Source organism: Bacillus rossius, chromosome 3 (genome assembly GCF_032445375.1).
Source record: "Bacillus rossius redtenbacheri isolate Brsri chromosome 3, Brsri_v3, whole genome shotgun sequence".
NCBI lineage: Eukaryota > Metazoa > Arthropoda > Insecta > Phasmatodea > Bacillidae > Bacillus > Bacillus rossius.
The window spans coordinates 96,148,999-96,169,187 of record NC_086332.1 but is presented as its reverse complement, the minus strand read 5'-3'; the positions used below and the strand labels follow the sequence as shown (position 1 = coordinate 96,169,187).

Sequence of the window (20,189 nt, the reverse complement as noted above, 5' to 3'; positions counted from 1 at the left end):
ACAGGAGCCGGCTGTCCTCCCGAGGGAGAGACCTGTCGTTCCGGCCGGCCTGGAGAATGTGTGAGGTGAGACAAGATGGGATGTGGAGCAGCGCAAGAATGAATTAGTGGGGGAAATTGGACTTATCCGAGAAAACTGACAGACCTCAGAAACTTCCACCACGTTATCCCTTACAACTCCACCGGGAATAAAACCAGGATTGCCTTGGTGCCATCGTTGACATTCTAAACCAGAAGTTACAATTTTGCACTAAAAAATTGTTTTATCATCAAAAAGGAAAATATTTTTGTTGCAACCTGTACTGCAATGTAAAAATATTTACAATGACACCCTTCAGTGTTTGATTTGCACAGTTTTTTTTAAATAAAGATGACAAATTACAGCATGGTTTGACATAACACAAAGTCTCAAAGTAACACCTTTTTTCATCCACCCAATTTTTATATCCGTAAAAACAATGAAAAGTATTAATAATAACATGAATCAACAAATGAAAGATTATCATTTACTTAATAACTATTCACTTCATTATGTACTTACTTTAGCATAATTAACCTAGTACAGTGGTTTGTATTATGCAGAAATATCACTCAGACCCCGAGTGTTCTGCCAACTTTTATATTATGCAGCAACTATGGTGATGAAAACAAGACACTTTCAAGGCTAGTTTACATCATGCATACTAGGATGCACTAGTACCAAGTAATGTGGTTAGCATTTATGGCAGACATGCATTTAGTAAACAATTGTCTGGAATTAAATTACCAGGTTAAATAACCCTTCTTTTTATTATACAATGCTGTTTATAGTTCTTTAACATTATTATAATTGAAACATTACATACCTTCTACATTAATAATATTATCTTGTAACTCAGAAATGTTGTTAGCACCTACTCAGTAAAGAAATGTTTTGCACAAGGCCTGCTATATAAAAAAGGCTGCCCTTAATTTTTTATATTTCCATTTAATTTTAGGATATTGATTTTTCCAAAGTGTCCTAAAATATTATTATCAATGCTTTTAATTTAATTTTTATCACAGCAGTGTTTGATTAAAGTAATATTCAACCAGCAACACTTCCATGGTTGGAAAATGAATAATTTTGATTAACTGTCGCTGAAGAATGATTAATGCAAGTTTAAATGTAACTATTCATTTTTTTTTTTACTACTCTCTCCTGCGCAAGAACATATGTAGATTACAAATCGAAAAACAAATCTTGGAAGGTAAATTCGGTTATCCAAGTAAATGTGTAACAAACTGAAAGTAATCTAAAAATGAATCTGTCGTGTGGGCTAGTTATTAAAGTGAAAATTATCAAATGCCTCTTTCTTTTTCTTAATAATTCAAAAGTTAATTCAAAGTAATAAATCAAAATTAAATCTTACTACAAGTAATAGAGGAAAAGTTACTTTCAGTTGCAAGCAGTATAAAAGTAATACCAAGACAAATACTCCAGAGTAGAGTGGACTACTGAGAATGATTAATTATCACTATAGGCATAATCTTTTTGTCAGATATATGGAGAATGAAGTTATATTTAAATCTTGACACCCCCGAGATTCATCATTAACTTAAAAATAATGCATTTCACTAAAAGAAATTCATTCCTTTTTAATTGACGCAAAATAGTGAAGGAAATACTGTGATCAGTTCCCGTAAGGGTTATAAATAAAAAATGACAAAATGAAACCTATTAACGATGAAAACTTAGAAATTGGACAAATATCAGTAGAGACTCGACGTACAAAGACAATGAACAGTAACTTACAGTTGATAAGAGTTATAGAAGGTCTCACAGTACATTATGGCTTAAATCTGCCTCAACAGACGAAAAAGACCTACGAAGCACCCATAACGTAGTTCATCAGCTGTCGACACCCTTCCTTCAGCGACGAGGCGGGTCTACACACGGGTAGTCAGCTTTTTGGTACACCAGCGAAGACTTTGATAACTGGAGTCATCCTTCATTCTACGATGAGATGATTAAGCATATCCACAGAATACCTCCTGGTACGACATCCATGAGGATACGTAGGATACATATTGTTGTTTGTCTTTCCTTCATGTAATTGGGACAAAATCCAAACAACTTCTAGCTTCAGCGACTCAGTAACTAATTTGACAACTAACTTCTCGCAGTCTCTTGCATCTTCTCATTTTGTAGGCAACTACGATTAATAATAACTTTGACAACGTTTAGACCAATTTTCTAGGTCAAATTCAAACTATCATTAGAATCGCCTTGGGCACTAGATATGATACATCCTTCACCAGTCAGATCATACCTGATAATCCTTTTTGTTCAAGAAAGTTTTTCGTTAGTTGGTTGTCAAAGCCCATGTTTTCTGTTTATAATAAAAAAAAAAAAAAAAAAAAAAAAAAAAATATATATATATATATATATATATACGGAACTGCAAGTGCATAGCTAATGTTTTACAGAGGACCAAGCACAGCAAACCTTATAATTTGTGTCTATTTCCCAATTTAGATATGCGAGTTAATCCACAAGTTTCTGAATGTTTGCAAAACAATACAAATTTAATATTGGCGATTTATACCAAGATGTTTAAAACTAGTGATTAACACTTACTTTTCAACGTAAAGCCATTTCATTTTATTTAGATAAATTAAACAACAATGTTTCCTATTAGTAATACAAAACTTGAAGTTAGTGCCACGGATATATAGACTTTTAATAAAATAATGCATGAGACACAGAGAAAAACCAATACAGTAGAATCTCATTACTAAGTACTTACAGGGACCTCAAGTTTTTGTACTTAGTACTGAAAAATACATACCTATTATCTTTACAAAGAGAAAAATCATAAAATAAATCAAAAATAGCGTTATTATAATATGCAGCACTATCATTTGGCCAACAGCTGACATCAGTTAAAAAATTGGTTTTTCTGCATTCCTAACTTAAGTATAATAATTATTTTAAAAAATCTGTTATTTCATTTTGTTTTTGAGTTTGAATGATGCTTCTGTTGAACAAAATGTTCTATGTCATAGAAAGATTTCCTGATCTCTTCTGTAGCCTTTTCATGTTTACAGATGAATTTGTTAAGTTTTCTTAAGCTCAGATAGTTTCCGTAGTTGATTGAATGACTTCACTAATGATGTCACTGTCAGTCAACAATGGTGTTGTTTCTATTTCATTATCCACAGACACATAGCCTGTGAATGAAACAGCATCAAACTGCATGGAGGCTGACACGTCTTGCCTTCAGGGTCATTGCCATTACTTACGCATTTTTGTGCTGTAGTGTGGCTTGCATCCTGGTCTGACGAAGTTGCAGTGAGTTCGTCAGCATTGCAGTTTACAATGCCAGACTTTCTCCAGCAGTTGACAATAGTTTCTTGTTGTTCACCATCCACCTGTGATCATCTCCATTGCCTGACAAACAATGATGTTGGTGGGCACTTCTAACCTAATGTTGATGAACAACCTCTCAACAAGACAATTCCGAAATTGTACCTTGGCATTCTGAATAATGCCTTTATCAAAGGGCTGTAACTGAGATGTGCAGCTCGGTGGCACAAACATAAGTTTGATGTTTTCCCGTCGAACATCAACACTGTGCTGCGCAGTTGTTTATTAACAAAATTAATGGCGTCTTTTTTTTATTCCTCTGCATAGCAACAAAACAACACAAACAACCTTTCCTTTTTTCCTCCAGTGCATTTTTCAACTTTATATGCCATTGTCCTGTTAAGTAGTAGCTTGTAAAAAAAGAGTTTCATCAGCATTGAAAATATTGTCTAATGAGTATGACTTAAAAATACTCTCCAGCTTTTCTTCCTTCCACTGGTTTGCTGCCTCTGAGTATGCAACTTTATCCTCCCCACACACAACCTTCCATGATTTGGCATGTGATTCCTGGAATCGGTGCAACTACCCTGAACTGGTTTGGAAGTTTTTGATGTCCATAAGCAATGCAAACTGTTTTGCTTTAGCTTGTAACATTGGGCCAATAATGGAACATTTTTTGATCATACTTCTTTCAACCATTTTTTCAAAGCATCTTCCAGACAGACGTTGGTGATCTCTGGAATGAAGCCTTTTGCGGTCACAACCAAACAAAGATTCTTTATAAATTTTTTTCAATTTTTGTCTGGTCTTTTACAATCGTACTTACAGTCGTCGCCGCAATGCCGTATGTCTTCGCAACTGCGACTTGCCTTTTTCCCTTTGCCCAGTTCTCTGAGCATTTCCACTTTTCCCTTAAGCATAAATTACTTTTCTTTATTTTTATCTCCATAACTCATTTTTGTAGAACAAATACAATGATGTGTCTAAAAACGTAATGTGAAAATTAATTCAAAACAATACCAACCATGGCACGAACTTCAAACAATACATTAGCGCCTCTGAATTAATACACTTTTCTCTCTAACTTCAGTGCTTCAATGTATCGAATGATGATGGGTTGTTCACGTCACATATTAAGTACGTTAATCTATGGAAGTGCCCGCAAAAGTTTGTTTGTTTTGAGGTTTTAGAGGTTATAAATTACGTTGCGGTGGTATGATTGATTTCTGTTTGTTTGCTCTACAACATAAATTTTTTAATTGGAAATTTATTTATCAGTTTAAGTAAATTTTGGAGTAGCAATGCCACGCTAGTAGTGGAATTCATACGTTATAGTGAAAATTATACTTTAAACGTTCTGTAACAATTTTACATTCAGGGGGGATTAAAAAAAAGTTAGGTGTATGGAAAAATACGTTATAGTGAGTTACGTTGTACCAGTATTCTACGTGATTAAACAAGTTCTGCACGCCAAAGACTAACATATAATTTAGTTTTAAAATCAACATCGGTACTATAAAGAAATATAAATTTATCCTTCATAATTGATATCCTAGCACAACTATTTCATCCCTATTAATTTCTGCTTTAAATAGAAGAGCCCCGGAAATTAAGACTACATTTGTTATCAGAGTGTTTACAAATAAATATTAAATATTTTATACAAATGTTTTAAATTTCCACTATTGTATAAATAACCTCCTTACCGAGCTTAATAAATAGTTAACACATCAAAATTCTGTATTCTTTATAAAAACAGAAAATTTTAAATCCAGAACAAAATATATAAATATTGTTTTGCAGAATTATAATACACACAAATACAACTAACTATGAAAAACCAAACTTACAGCTAGAAACAGGGCTGGCCCTTGGGCGGATATCAGTGCAAAATACAACAAAATAAGTGTTTCAGCTAAACACCTGTATAAGTTTTTGTGCATGATCATTGCAAAATAACACAATATATACAATTAAACAATTAAGTGCGACACATGACGAATATTAGACTTGGAAAATATCTTAAATCTACAGAATTGTTAAGTGGTTCACTATTGTGTATTTAATCTCAAATTCAACGAAAAATACGCCCCCCCCCCCCCCTTTCCTAATCAAACAAAAAACCCAGAGCCGAAAAATCAATTTCCACACTGATATAAAAAGAACACACCTAGCACAATCTGAAATACTTCAGAACTCACATTTTGCTTCTTCCGAGCACACAGGTTAGGGAAAGGAACTAATTTCCCTTCAATACTCTTGCTGACTGCATCAAATCCTACATTAGCAGCAGGCACATTTTTTTCTAAAATTTGTAGTGATGATAATTGAACAGCAATTGATGCAACTATTGCTTTGAATATGAACAAAATCATTGATTAAAAAAAAGTTAAAAACCAGTTAGTTTATGTTTCCCACTAAAATGATGTTATACAAGTTGTGATGAAATAAATAAACACATTAAAAATCATTGTTTTAAAACATGCCAACCTTACTGGAAAGACAAAAAAATCACACCAAAATTTAATAATTAAAAATAGCAATGATATCTTGGATTCTTAACCATTAAGTACTCCCAGTGACAGCCAATTAAAATGAAGGGGGGGGGGGGGGGAGGGGGGAAAGGGCAAATACCAAAATAAAATACACAATGCCAAATTTATATTTTTAAATTCATAAACACGCAGACCTACTCCAAAATTTTTAAAAACCTTATATCAATTCATTTTCTGAAAACAATTTGCAAACCTCAAGACATTACATGTGGTAAAACTGAAAATAAAAACTAACTACATACACACAGAACTAGAAAAATTAATAAATAGTGGTTCTTACACAGGAAGTCTGGAAAAATTGCACTAACAATAAAAAAGTATGCGATGCTCACCTTAAATAGGTGCTTGTTGTGATACATGGAGTTCCTGTATGTCAGTGTTCGCACTTCGTCTTTCAACATCTCCTCGTGGATGCCAAAGTGAGCATAAGAGTCAAAATAGTAGTCCCTAGATGTCATATCATCAGCTTTCACCTCCTTCAGCAATTTGTCGTTGGCAAGATCCTTTATTGACCGCATATCAGTTGAAACTTCCATGTTTTCCATAGCACTCACCTAGGAGAGTAGAGAACACTGGGGTTAAGCTCTGGATTGTCAATAAAATTAATTAATACAAAGAAAATGTATTTAAAATATTGCATCACCACTTTGTATCTAGTTGCATGGCTGTCAGAGATTTTCGGTATGTTAAAATATTAATCAACTAAAGACCAATTTTATTCAGGGTAATTCCATCAGAAACCATAAAATATTTGGTTGCTAACTTAAACTAGAAAACAAAATTTTTTTAATTATTTTTTTTTTAAAGGTGAATCATTAACTCTTGGGAGACAATAAAAAGATTGGAAATAGCCTAAAAACACTGGTTTTCATTCTATGTACAGCAAGTTTAAGCAGATTCAAAAAAAGTTTTACTAAATTGCAAGAATACTTTATTTTCATGTCTGAAACAAAAATAAGCAAATCCAAGGCAAGCCAACAAAGGTAATTTTTTTTATATTTCCCCCATTATTTTTGATGTGTAAAATCTTAGCCCTCGGTATACACATTTCGTGAACGTGACTGAAGTCAAGGAACAGAAATGTGTGACAGCCAAGGTGCTGCCATCTGGCAGATGGTGCAAACCTAAGTTCATAAATACAAAAGGGGAAACTTTATAGTATTAACTGTTTGATGAACTTAACCAAGATGGCCAGTATTTTAGTAAAATTCCTTGTATGAAAAACCGGTCCATGACAATGTTTAGTATGTTTTTGAAGTCTTTTCTGCTTTTATTGGATACGGTTCATTATGTACTTGCTCTGCATATAGAATAATGGTGATTCTAAAAATAAAAGAATCAAAATGCATTTAGACTTTTTAGTCTTCTCACAACTGAAAATATATATTGCTGAGCCACAGAGGTTGAACATTCTCATGACCGAACCAGTAAACGACTGACGAAACAAAGAACACTACAAACAACACATAAAAACAGCACAAACTGGGGACTTCCCTGGAAAAGCTGCCTTTCTATTAGCTACTTATTATTTTTACAACTACCATCCCGACAACACTCCCACAATCCTGTAGAACGCCTGTTTTTCTCTAACACGGAATGTGTTAGCATCGCATATCATTTTGGTGCTACGGTGTTGGGCATTTTTATTTCCTTTTACAGAAACCACAGTAATTATAAAAATATGGTTAAAAAGCTTTTCTAAATAAAATAATTACAAGAATATTACCATTTATAAAATATATATAAAAAAACTAGGTCACTGTGATCTTTAAGTTACATAACCAGCTGATCCCTCTGAATGAAAAACACAACATTTATTCAGGAAGTTACGACTCAAGTTGCAGATAACCTGACTGAGGAGGCCACGGAGGTGAAATGCACAATTACTTGTAATGAAGTTATGTCGGCTGCAAACACTTTGATACGTTAGTGTGAGGAGATGTTCGACCACGAGAACATTTCAATGTTAAAAGATATTCAACAAAACACCATGACAGACTCTTTATGTAAGAAAAAACAAAAAACTATTAGATTTTTTTAAGCCGTAAATATGTACATATATTTTTGTATATTATGTAACTAGATATCGTAGACATAAATAATAAATTTGTATTATATATTTGTGTAAAACTATGCCTAATTGAGTTTTTTATATTCACAATGGCAGTAAAATAGGTACTCAATATTATAACAATATATATACGCAAGAACTTAATTTTTCTAGCCTTAGAAGTAAAAATTCAGTTGCCTCTCGCCAGTCGTAACGAGTAGGCTTAGTTTGTGATGTAGTCAGTTTAGGCCCACTGGTCGTGATGCTGCACGACTTGGTAGCGAGTCGGTAGTCACAATTTGAAAATGTAAAGTTCATTCGGGTTTTCAAGGGCAGGAGAGGCCCCTATGATAGTTTTAAAGTGATGAATTAAGAATTGTTCCGCATATTTGAAAATGTGAGTACAGAACTATCGTTTCATAGCTGTAATAATAAATTCTGGTTTTGGATACTCTTAAGTTAACACATTAAAAAGGATTAGGGAAGAGTTTGAAGTTCTCTCTATCTCTCACATGGTCATTTAGTAGTTATTATATGAGTCATAACCGAGAGATAGTTATCAATTTTAATGGTAATTTAAATCATTACCTGTAATGACTACCTGTTGCTAGATACTGGTTTTGAACCTAAGAAATTTGATAATAAATGTAAATTGGTTTTGAATTTAGTGTTATTTTATTTTTAAGTATCACAGGGTGACTACTCCAACCCTAGAATAAAATTCCTGGGTATTTCCAGGTTTTCCAGAAATTTATTTTAATTTTTCCAGAATATTTAACTCATTTTCTATACTAAGTCTATGCGTTCTCTGTAATACTAAATTACACATAAAAATATAATATTACTATACCTGCACAAATGTGGAAATGTTTCTCGGAAAAAGGTACGCTGGAATAACTTGTCATATCAAAGAAAAACTTAGAAACTCTAAATTATTAGTTCAAATTATGTAAAATAATATAACATCCAACCAATTTGGTTAAAAATAAATATAAGAACACCGATATATGTTGTCAGTAAGCACAGCACGTAATTTCATAGCTTCACAGTTTTTTTTTAAACCAGCAAGTTCATCATCAATTTTTCTGGCTTCAGCACGAGCCTCTGAAGAATTTTACAAATGTATTTTCTTCTTACGAGCACCAATAATTAATTATCCTCGTGAGCATTTCAATACAGCTTATTCAAAAGCTCAATTTCATCTTGTATAAATAACATATTGGATGGAAATCTAAGTTGAACAGTTCTTTTGTACAGTTTGAATAAGTAATACAGGTAGCCTTCCTCGTATGGCGCGCCTGGTGTCGACACTGACAACTACGTGTACCTCATGGGACGGGCAGACGATAGCTGCACAGATTTCAGTTCAGCGATTTGTTCAGTTTTGTCAGTGTGAGTTAAGTGATCAGGGTGTCTACAGACTCTGAGGTAATTATTTTAGTGACCTTGTAGCAAAATATTTTGTGCAACTTTTTGGGCTTAAAATGCATCAACAATACATTTTACTAAAAATGTTTTACTTATAAGTTTATATATATATATAAATCTATATATATAAACTTATAAGTAAAACATTTTTAGTATTTATGCATAAATTTATAGGTTAAACAAAATTTGTCTTACCTTATAAAACTTGGTATTTTCAATTGCAGGTAGAAACTATTCCAGTCTATATTTAGTTATATAATTAACACAATCAGTAAACAAAGTCAATGTACTTTGAATTTAGGCTACATCTGTTCAGCAAGATCACGTGCTTTGTATTATCTTATTGATCAAATGTTTAATCAAAGAACACTGGATAAATGTACAGTAAGATTTATATTTTGTAAAAAATTTTTAGTCTATAACAATAAAATTTGAATACTTTACTAAGTCAATTTCATGTAAAATTATGCTACTCTTCCTTGCTGCAACTATTTCTTAAGACGGCACGGTATCTAAACCAGAGCTAAATGCATTAATTAAAAACTGAAGGTTACTTGAAGCCAAAATATCTGCCTCGGTAATTTCGAACATTTAATTGCTGCGGAAGAAACAACGCTCGAGAATTGTCATTTTGGGACATCTGCTAATAAAGTTGACCAATAACATTATGTAGGGTTGTTAAATTTTTGAAAACAATTAATTTTTTCCCCTGAAGTTGGTAAAGTTACATATTAAATTGAAGCCCATTCAATGACATTTAAAATGAGCTGTCTAACAGCCTTCTCGCACCATTGGTTGGAAACCTACAGGTATTTGAGTGATCCAAAACATTGCTAAAATTGGCTAGTTTGGCATTTTTCAAAAATTTAATACAAAAAAACTACTCAAGATATAAATTAAAAAAAATTGGATTTATAATGTATTAAGTTCTTATTATCAAAATACAAAAAATCATATAAATCTGAAACATGAAGTTTCTAAATTAATTTTTCATTGGTTGATTTGATATGGAACGACTCCATAACAGTAGGTAATCTCGCTTTACGCAGTCAGCTATGTGTGGTGCCATGTGTCTACTTGATACGAATACCTCCAAAGCAGTGGTGATACGACTGTTTCTTTAACACACTACTTTTCATGATGTCAGGAGATAAACAAGATGCTCATTTTACAGCTTTACTTCTAAGGGGACACTTTGCAGCCAGCTTTGAAAAGAGATGATGAAAGTAACATTTGCCTTCATTTCTGAAAGTTAGTACTTCTGCCGCTTTTATGTCTTTGCATGCAGCTTTAAAACCAAACCCTATGTCTAGGTTGCTAAGGGGTTTTAGTAAACTTGCATCATATGCATTGACATTCATTAGTTGAGTACCTGACATACCTTCTACCACAGACTTCTTCAAAGTCGGGTACCAATACACATCAAAAGACAAAGAGTATCTTGATACAGCAACGGAAACAGTGGATCATTTGACTGGAATTTAATCAGAAAAAGGCTCGAACTGCAATGAAACAGACAAAAGAAACTCTAGTTTTGCTAGAAGCAACTAGTCTGCCAGGGCTTCTTTCACTTTTGTGAAGTTTTGCGAACTAGGTGGATTTTTCTGTGTCAAGCTTACATACTTCAAAAGAGATTGAAACATTTCAATAGCTCTTTTTAGAACTCTTGAATTTTCCACCCACCTAATATGACAGAATTTCAGTGGGAAAACTTCAGAAGCTGTTTTCTGAATATAGTCTCCTCGTCTAGATGGGAAGTCTTTGAAGAGATAAAATAATGCCCTCAAAAACTCATGAACATGCCAGCCAACCACATTGTGTGCTGTCTTGTATGCACCTTGAACTATATGCAATGAGCATGTTCCTGTATCAAATATTTTGCCTTCAATTTAGTCTAGTATGTTGTTATGGAAATCTTGGAAATCACGCAACAACTTCAAATTTACATTGGGACCATCTGCAGAAATTTGCATAATGTGATTCACTGGCAGGCCTAAATTTGACATAGTAGTCGTCAAAGCATCGACTAAATGTTTAGCAGTTGCTTGTTCCAAAAATGCTGAAGTGAGGTAGCTTGTGACCACTTGTAGCATTGCAAAATGGGTCATAAGAATATTAAGAATAAGTTTGAGGTGAAGGATATTTTTTTTTTGTTGATATAGAAAACAGTTCCGATATGTTAAAAATTGTTATTAATTACTTTGGTTAAATTTCATGGAAAGCCTTAAAATACTTATTTCCTTGAGATACTTAATTATTAATTTGAGGGTTAACTCTAGTTCATAATAATTAATATTGACATTTGATAATTAATGTCAGTAATTAAAGCAGTATAGATTATAATTTTACAGGACATCATTTTTAAACAAAAGTTTTTATATGAATTTCAACTTTGTTTACTAAATTTTTAACATTGTATTTGAATTTTTGGGTAATTTTATATTCTATTGGATATTGCTAGTGTAATATTTTGAGAATAGTCTGGAAGGTACAGAAGGAAGAGCGGACAGGCGCGACACTCTGGTGCCAGAAATCTATTTTTCACTTTGTAAATGCGTGTTTGGGATTTACGCGTCACGTTGTACGCACAGCTGTAGCGACCGTCTGGAAGGGTCTCTGGAGGCTACCACTAGCCAGCCAATCAGGGCAAGCCCTGGCGTCAAGTGATGTGCCCGTACGAATTTCCTTATATGGTCATGTTTTGGAATTATGTACGCTGATTGGTCAGTTGGCCCACGGGGTTGCCTCCCTTGTTTTCAACTTTACAAGGGAAGGTAATCTCGTCGACCAGGTCACTTGTTGCTCGATCGTCGCCGAACTCGGTCGCATCGTCGGCAAGTCGCCAGACAAATGAAAAATTATTAAGGGACAATTTAACGCCTAGGGGCTGGGGCCACGCCGAGTTTTTTAACCTAAGTTCATTTTTTTTTTCGGACTATGTAACTAGAAATTTAGGCCCTAGGCGTCGGCATCGGCCCGACTTCGGGTGATTTCGGTCCGCGATCAACGGTACCTTGAGTTAGGTAATTAACCAAGGGACATTACTAAGTTTTTTTTTTTTTATCGGAGAGTGACAAGACTCCTCGACCATCAACGGCAATATGTATGGTGCTGTGGTATGTATTTGGACCTCATCCTATCAAAATTCAAAGATATCGTTAAAATTCGTATAAGAAAAGACAAAAACTGTACAAGTAACGAAGTTTTTCTAATTAAATTCATTTTGTAAAATTGTGTATTGAGGCCATGTAACAATGAGAAAAAAACATTTTTTTTTTTAAAGAAATAAACAAAGATAATTTAATAAACTCTTTTATTTCCAAATAACGTAGAACCATAGCAATGAAAAATTCCTCAAGAACATTGTTTGTTTTGTTTTGTTACGTTTCTATGTGTGCTTAGCCGGGCAAAAAAACATACAACGTAACACACTGAGCTTGAGTCATCATTCCAGTACCGAACAACTATATCCATCTGACCCTTTTGGCTAACCTTGTTGAGGCTTTCATCAAAAGAAACAGTAAAGAATGGCACAGACTTGACTTCTTCAATCAATTCATTTTGAAAGTATGGCCCAAGACCATACGTCACGCCATACAAGACCTTGTCTTTCTGCATCTGAAATTTCTGCGCAATGGCACTGTCCGGAAATAAATCTGAACTGGAACCTGAACTGCATGATGAAGTATGTGTAACTGCTTTATTCAATGCCCAAATTATTTCTGCCCTGGTTACATTTTCCTTCAGAACAAATCCACTTATATTTGATGTACTTACCAAGCTACTGGGTGTATTGTTACTACTACTGTTTTCATTAGTAGAGACAGTGTAAGCATTCTGTGGTTCAATAACAGACACTGAAGGTGAGCTGGAACAAGGGACTGAATCACCTACATATGAGCTTGAAGTAGACCTACTGATATTTCCAAAAAATGTTAGTGAAGTTTGTTTCCCTATGGACAAGACAGAAACCCACTTAGCATGACGCTTTCCCTTTTCATGTGTTTTCACGAAATAAACACCACCATGAGCAATATCAAATTCACTATTACATAGTGTACACAGTGCCTTGCTCTGTAAATTTTCAACAGGCCTCAGCAACAACGTCCACTTTCCTTCTGCAGCGCATGGCAAACTGTACCACTGCTACTAAAAACTGCATTTCCCAGGCATTTTATTTTAAAACACGGCCGAAGAAATTTTTATTACACAATAAAATACATTTTTGGCACTCCCACAGTCTGCAATGATTTTTTCGGGTCATTAAAATGTATATCGGTACTTTTTCGGTACTTTCGTGACCTAGGTGAAAGTTTCGTCACTTTTTCGTTACTTTCGTGACCTGTAAACACCCTGGTGATGTTTCTTTCAGGAGATAGTATTTGCGTACTTAGGAATTTCATTTGAATATGGGCCACAGTGTAAAATTAATGATTTGTGGGGAGCTGCTCATTCACATGTTTATTTCAAGACTACTGTAACTAAATGTTCATTTTCACCATTACTGCTTAATAGTTTTAAGAACATATGAAATTAAACTTTTAAAAAATACATTTTGTAAATGTTTGCGTAAAATGTCATCACATTCATGCAACAACCTAAGAAATGCAGGAATTGTGCGACCGGTGTGAAATGAAAGGCACTCGATTTAAAACACTATATCACAATCACGGTACAAATGTATTTTGCTATAACCGATTTTTATGTCTAGTTTATCACGAAGTTGTGCAAATAAGTTGTTGCTAACTAGCATGGGTTTGATTTACTGCATGAATTCAAATAATAAACATTAAATCAGGACTAGTTTACAAAAGTGTGTACAATGTCTTCCTATTGAATGTAAAATGTTAGCCAGACAATGTTACAGATCCATCATTACCGCACTGCCAGAAGCTGTCCGCCGGATATCTTTCAGCATGGGCTTTAATTATAAAAATCACATTTTCTTCTCTTTATTAAAGTGAATAATGTAAAATGTCATCAACATAAGTGTGGAATGTCACATTGATGGGTTTCGTAGATATGTAAGTGATTACTTGGCTGTGTCCAAGGAAAAAAAAAATTGAGTTGGATGTGACTCCCTCCCATTGTAAAATAAAATAATCCGAAAATATTATAAAGCATAACATAATATTAGTTGAAAACATAATCTGCTCAAACAGTTTTATATTTTTGCAGGTAATATCTATACTAATATTATAAAGCTGAAGAGTTTGTTTGTTTGTTTGAACGCGCTAATCTCAGGAACCACTGGTCCGATTTGAAAAATTCTTTCAGTGTTGGATAGTACATTTATCGAGGAAGGCTATAGGCTATATTATATTATCAATAACATTAGGGATCCTTACTAAAAGTCCAAATTAAAATCAAATGTGTTGGAGGGGGTTAGATACAACATGCAGTACACGTACGAAGTGTGTGTTGACAATGCCGCAGGCGCTAGAAGTTTATTCCTATTGCCTATTAACATTGTTGCCATGCACTAGATGCCTTATCATTCTTAGTTTTCCCATACAAGTAAACAACACCCGTGTGATATTAACAACAAAGCAATCAGTACCCTCATAAGAGTTCAATTAGTAATTAAATACTTCTTATCACTTTAAATCGCAAACCTAAACTATTGTTTTTTCCTCTCTCTGTGTTTAATTTGTTTTTCTTCTTCTACTAGAATTATTTTTATTATTTTTAATAATTAATTTTCATTTATCGGACCATCAATAATTTTCCTCTCCCGTTACAATTCTGACAAGGTTTTGTATATATATATATATATATATATTAGGGATGGGTCGGTACCGGTTCTCGGTTCTCGGTTCCTACGGTTCTCAGCATTTTAACCGGCACCGAGAACCGCAGCTAAAATGTCGGTGCCGGTACCGGTACCGGCAGTATAGCAAAACCCTTTACGAAAATAGTCCTTCACTATAACTAAACTGCAGCATGAAATGGCTCAACTCACGTCCAAACCACATATGAATTATTTTTTTGGACTTCCGTGGAATAATATTCATCTCTAACTATAAAATAAATAACACGTGAAAATATTTAATGTTCTCGCCACATCTGTAAACAAAGTACGTTTTACAATCAAAACATATCAGTTGAAGGTGCCATAGATGTAGTTCATAGAGGTGTGCAACTCTATGACGTGCCTCAGCAGAGATGTGAGAACAGAAAGACGCCATGTTTGTTTCAATTTGTTTTTAAAAAGAGGCAGTTAATTGAGTCGTTGATACGTAAGGAAGGGTGACTGGTGTATTGCAAATTCCACAGAATATTTGTTTAATATAATTAATGATTGATTAAAAATTTTCCGTAATAATTTTCGGTGTTATAAAATTTTATGCATTTTTTTGTGCAGTGCTTTGGAATGTAAGTTCATGTATCTGCAGCCATCTAGTGTAATGGCTAGTAACTTTCTCATTTAGACAAACGAAATTTTTTTGAAGGGGGAAGTTACAAAATGCTTGTTGACACTTGTAAAGTATAATTACTCTGGCCAAATAGAGCAAATTGTGTAAGAAATGGCATCAGAAGTGTGGCAGTAATTTACTGTTGACTGTGCAAACATACTGAATTCAATGTAGGCAATAAGTTTGATGGACAATTTAATATTCTAATTCTTTGAAAGTTCACCATCATTGTATTTATTTCCATTATTGTAACTTTTTTATTTTTATTCCTATGTTTTAAAGTAGGGTTTAATTAATATAGTAAATTTTAGTTTTATTAAGGTTGGTGTGTTTACTGTAGCTTGAAAACTATACTAAACCTTTTAATTTGCTTTGATAGCCTCTTTAAAGACTGAATCATTATGCCAATGCATTTCTTTCTAAGCATACAATAAAAAACATTGAGGACAGAACAATACAAATTATTATTTTCAGTGTTATAAACAGTAAATTGTTGAAGTTGTAAGTATGGACACATGCTTTTTAGTGCTTTTTTGTAGCCAAAACAGTAAATAGTTTATTACTTAAAACACCTCATAAATAATGTGTGAATAATATTTATTTAATTTTTTAAGTCAGAACCGAGGAACCGAGAACCGATTTTTAAAAACCGGTACCGAACCGAGAAAAAACAGGAATTGACCCATCACTAATATATATATATATATATATATATATATATATATATATATATATATATATATAAGCGAAATACCACTCACTGACTCACTCATCACAAGATCTCTAAAACTATACACCCGATTGACTTGAAATTTAGCATAGTTACTCATTTTGTGATGTAGACGCACACTAAGAACGGATTATGCGGAAATCCGATCCCAAGGGGAGTTTCAGGGGCGTAATATATCAAAATTTCCAGTTTTTGGTAGGAAATCACCATGGCAACGGCTGTTGCTTTGTTGATGCTTCATTCATCTCTATGGCAACGACTATTTCATTGTTAGTGCAGTCCTCATCACCGTTGAAATTTTGCGGGTACTTTAAATATCAAAAATTGCCCTTTTTTTCAGTATATATATTTTACAGACTTGAAACTTCACAGTAATGTTCCCTATGTTACGCAGGATGACATTTTCAGAAAATTAGATCCTATGGATGGTTAAAACCAGGCAACAGTGGGTACTTTGTCGGCATGAGAACAGGATTCTGCATTGTTTATGCCTTCTGTGTCTCCATGGCAACGGGCATCGCGCGGCAGATGCACACCTACAAGGAGGGTCATATATTATAATGAGCGGCGCAAGAGTGATCTGCCTGTAGACTGCCGTAGCGAAGTACGGGTACATCAGTTGTACGTTGCGTGCACGAGTCAGGAAACCATCGGTGTTATTCATTTTCTCTCCGGTACATTATACAGCATTGTAATAAATTTTGACTAATTTTTTTTTATTTACCATTACTGTAAATGGGAGATGTGGCTTAATTTTTTCCCATTAGTATAGCCGTGCGAAGCCGGGTCGGGCAGTTAGTCTTTATACATGAACAAGAATACGAGGGTCTAGACTAAATGTAAATAAATGGAAAAAGTCCCATTATCAAAACATCCTCCCTATTTTCAAGTTTTGTGCATGGGACTGAGCGATAACTGCGGGTGTACTGTGCGCTGGAAAATAAAAATCATTGCAGATTAAAAGCAAATTTTTGACAGGTGTTTTCAATTAACATTTTTTGACATACAAAAAACTGAATTTTGCTAATAATTCAATGGCATTCAGTTGTGAATGTCAAACTTTTTTTTCAAAGATCTTAAAAAAATTTGCACTTAATCTGGAATAGAGAATATCACTTAACTACGAAGAAACATGTACCTTTTTGCAAAAATATTTCGATGTATCTTTTGACCAGCTTCGCCCTAGAGGTGGATTTACCTCTCACACCAAGCATGGCCTTTCCAAATCGTTACATTTTTATGACCTCTTGGATTGTAAACATCTATTGTAATAATACAATTTTCACCTGGTTAGTCATTCGAGCATTAATGCTTAAATAATATTCTGTCTTTATTATCATAAGTTATAAGTAACACAGGATTTTAAAGACTGCAACAAACACATACTGAATAAACTCTTCTTTGATAAACTGTTAAACTGTTGAAGAATCAGATTCAAACTCTTTTCCAGGTAGCCTCATGACACGTGCAACCTTTGATTTCTTTGTACATACAATTTCATAAACTTTTTGTTTTCCATATTTAAGCTTGGATTCTGTTGACAGAGATTTTACTTTTATCCGTGAAACTCCTAGCGTTGCCATACTTGTGTCTAGATATTACTTTTTTAAAAGCTTTTGTAGAATTTGTATCTATTTTATACGTTTTTACTGGCATTAACATGTTACTGTCATGATGTTTTTCACTAATTTTGACTTCACAAGACTAAATGCAAACAATTATTTAATCATCCTATAAAACAACCTTTTTTCTGGAGTTGTCACAAAATCTTTTTTGCAGAAATTAATAATATTTATTTTCTACTTTTTGCTTGGTTAGCAAAATTTCAGTGAAATAAGTTTCAAGCCTGCTAAAATGACTTTTTTTTATAGAAATTGTTTGGGTCACATGACTTCTTTTATCATTTTAATGATATTCATTTACATACAGTACAGTACCTACATAACCTCAGAACTAGGCATCAAGCGTTCTTGCTAACCTCCAAAGAAGGATTTCTTGTATCGGAAACCAACAGATTTTCTTTCTTATCCATAAATCTTTAATATGACAATAAGAAATGGTGATCAGGCCAACACTACTCTGTTCTTTAGATAACAGTAACTCTTCATAGGAACTCAATTTTACAGTTTAGTAGCCTTCATAAATTAACCTATTGCCATTTAAATTGATACCACAAAAATCTCACAAAATGCCCCCCCCCCCCCCCCCCCCCCCGTCACATTTTAAATCGGATTACTCTTAACTACTCACTGCACAGTTTGCTTGGTCCAAAACTCACTGTTTTCTTTTGTGTACAAATTTATAATATTAAAAACAACTATTTAACAACATTAATTTTCACAATTTTTATACTTGATTACAAGGAACTAACGACAAACTGCTAGTGCTATACTGCTCGTCACAATAGTGTATCAGAGCCAACTAAGGCAAGATGATTCAATATCCCCCCTGACTGGATGCCTGTACAAAACATAGCTTTCATATTCACTTATCTCTGCCCTGCTGTCATGAATCACTGTCCTCTTTTAACATGATTAACTATTAATTAAATAATAAAATTCAGAAAATATATATTCTGAGCACTAAGACATTCCACTATTTACTCTGAAAACAGTGTTCCTAAATTCCAACTGGTTTCTGAGAAATCACTGTTTATAGGTTACATTACAATACATAAATTGATGCGGCCACTGCCTTTTTTGCTTTCCCGTATGGGCAAATGAAACATTCTCAACAGTCCATTCCTATGCCACGTTTGTGCAAGTTCGATGTAAATATTATAAATTTGTGGTATAGTGAAACTGACATATTAGGTTAGGTTAGCAACGTAAAAAATATTTTGAAATTTAGCAGACAGTTGACTAGGTCAGTATAGCTAAATTAAAAATATTGTAAAATATTTAAATGGTTGCTTTGAAATTAACTGTAGCGTAGCAACCAGTTTATGCCAGTTGATTCCGCGGCCCTGATACTTAAGTTCACCCAAGGTCACAGTTTGCATGAGCAACTTCATCACATAGAGGATAAAAATGCACATGAATGATGTACATATCATCTTTTATATATTTAAGTGACTGAGAAATTAGAAAATTGTCGAACTACATTAAAAATACTGTGAAATTGTGTGAACATCTGGTTAGGTCAGGATCTTAAATTAGTAATTCGTAACCAACCATTAAGAAAATTTTACACAATTTTTAATGTAGCTAACCTAACATAATTGACCATTCTCACGATTTGACTAAAGTTTTCCTAATCACATATACACAGACCCACATGGGAAAACAAAAAATGGCGGCGGCACAATCAATGCAAAAGTTCTGTAACATAAGCTAAAACATGCTATTTCTCAGACACCAGTTGGAATTTCATTATTAATTTGAGGAAAAGCCACGACGTAAGAATCTTACCATATAATTACTCAATATGTTGCCTTGATAATGATATTCAGCTATACCACTTTTTGGCAAAATAACATTTTCCTTTTTAGGAATATCATCAAATAATGTGCTAAACTTAGCTCTATCTGCTGGCTCTATCCCGCTGCCCATAACAGAGAGCTTGGGACAACAGCCTAAGCCATTCTACGCAACTACAGCAATTTCCAAACAGAGTTTTTATATTTTTTACAACAAAATGTGCAAACATATAGATAGAGCAGTTACATAGCGTTCTTCATATAG

The 20,189-nt window shown here is 33.7% G+C and overlaps 1 protein-coding gene across 1 annotated transcript in view; it reads right to left on the bottom strand.

The window, feature by feature from the left end:
- Positions 1-20,189, bottom strand: part of LOC134531054 (protein arginine N-methyltransferase 1-like) — a 38,975-nt gene that overhangs the window by 15,409 nt on the left and 3,377 nt on the right. Inside the window, exon 2 of the mRNA XM_063366567.1 lies at positions 6,215-6,436. Coding sequence (XP_063222637.1) covers positions 6,215-6,436 — 222 coding nt within the window. The remainder of the gene's footprint in view (positions 1-6,214; positions 6,437-20,189) is intronic.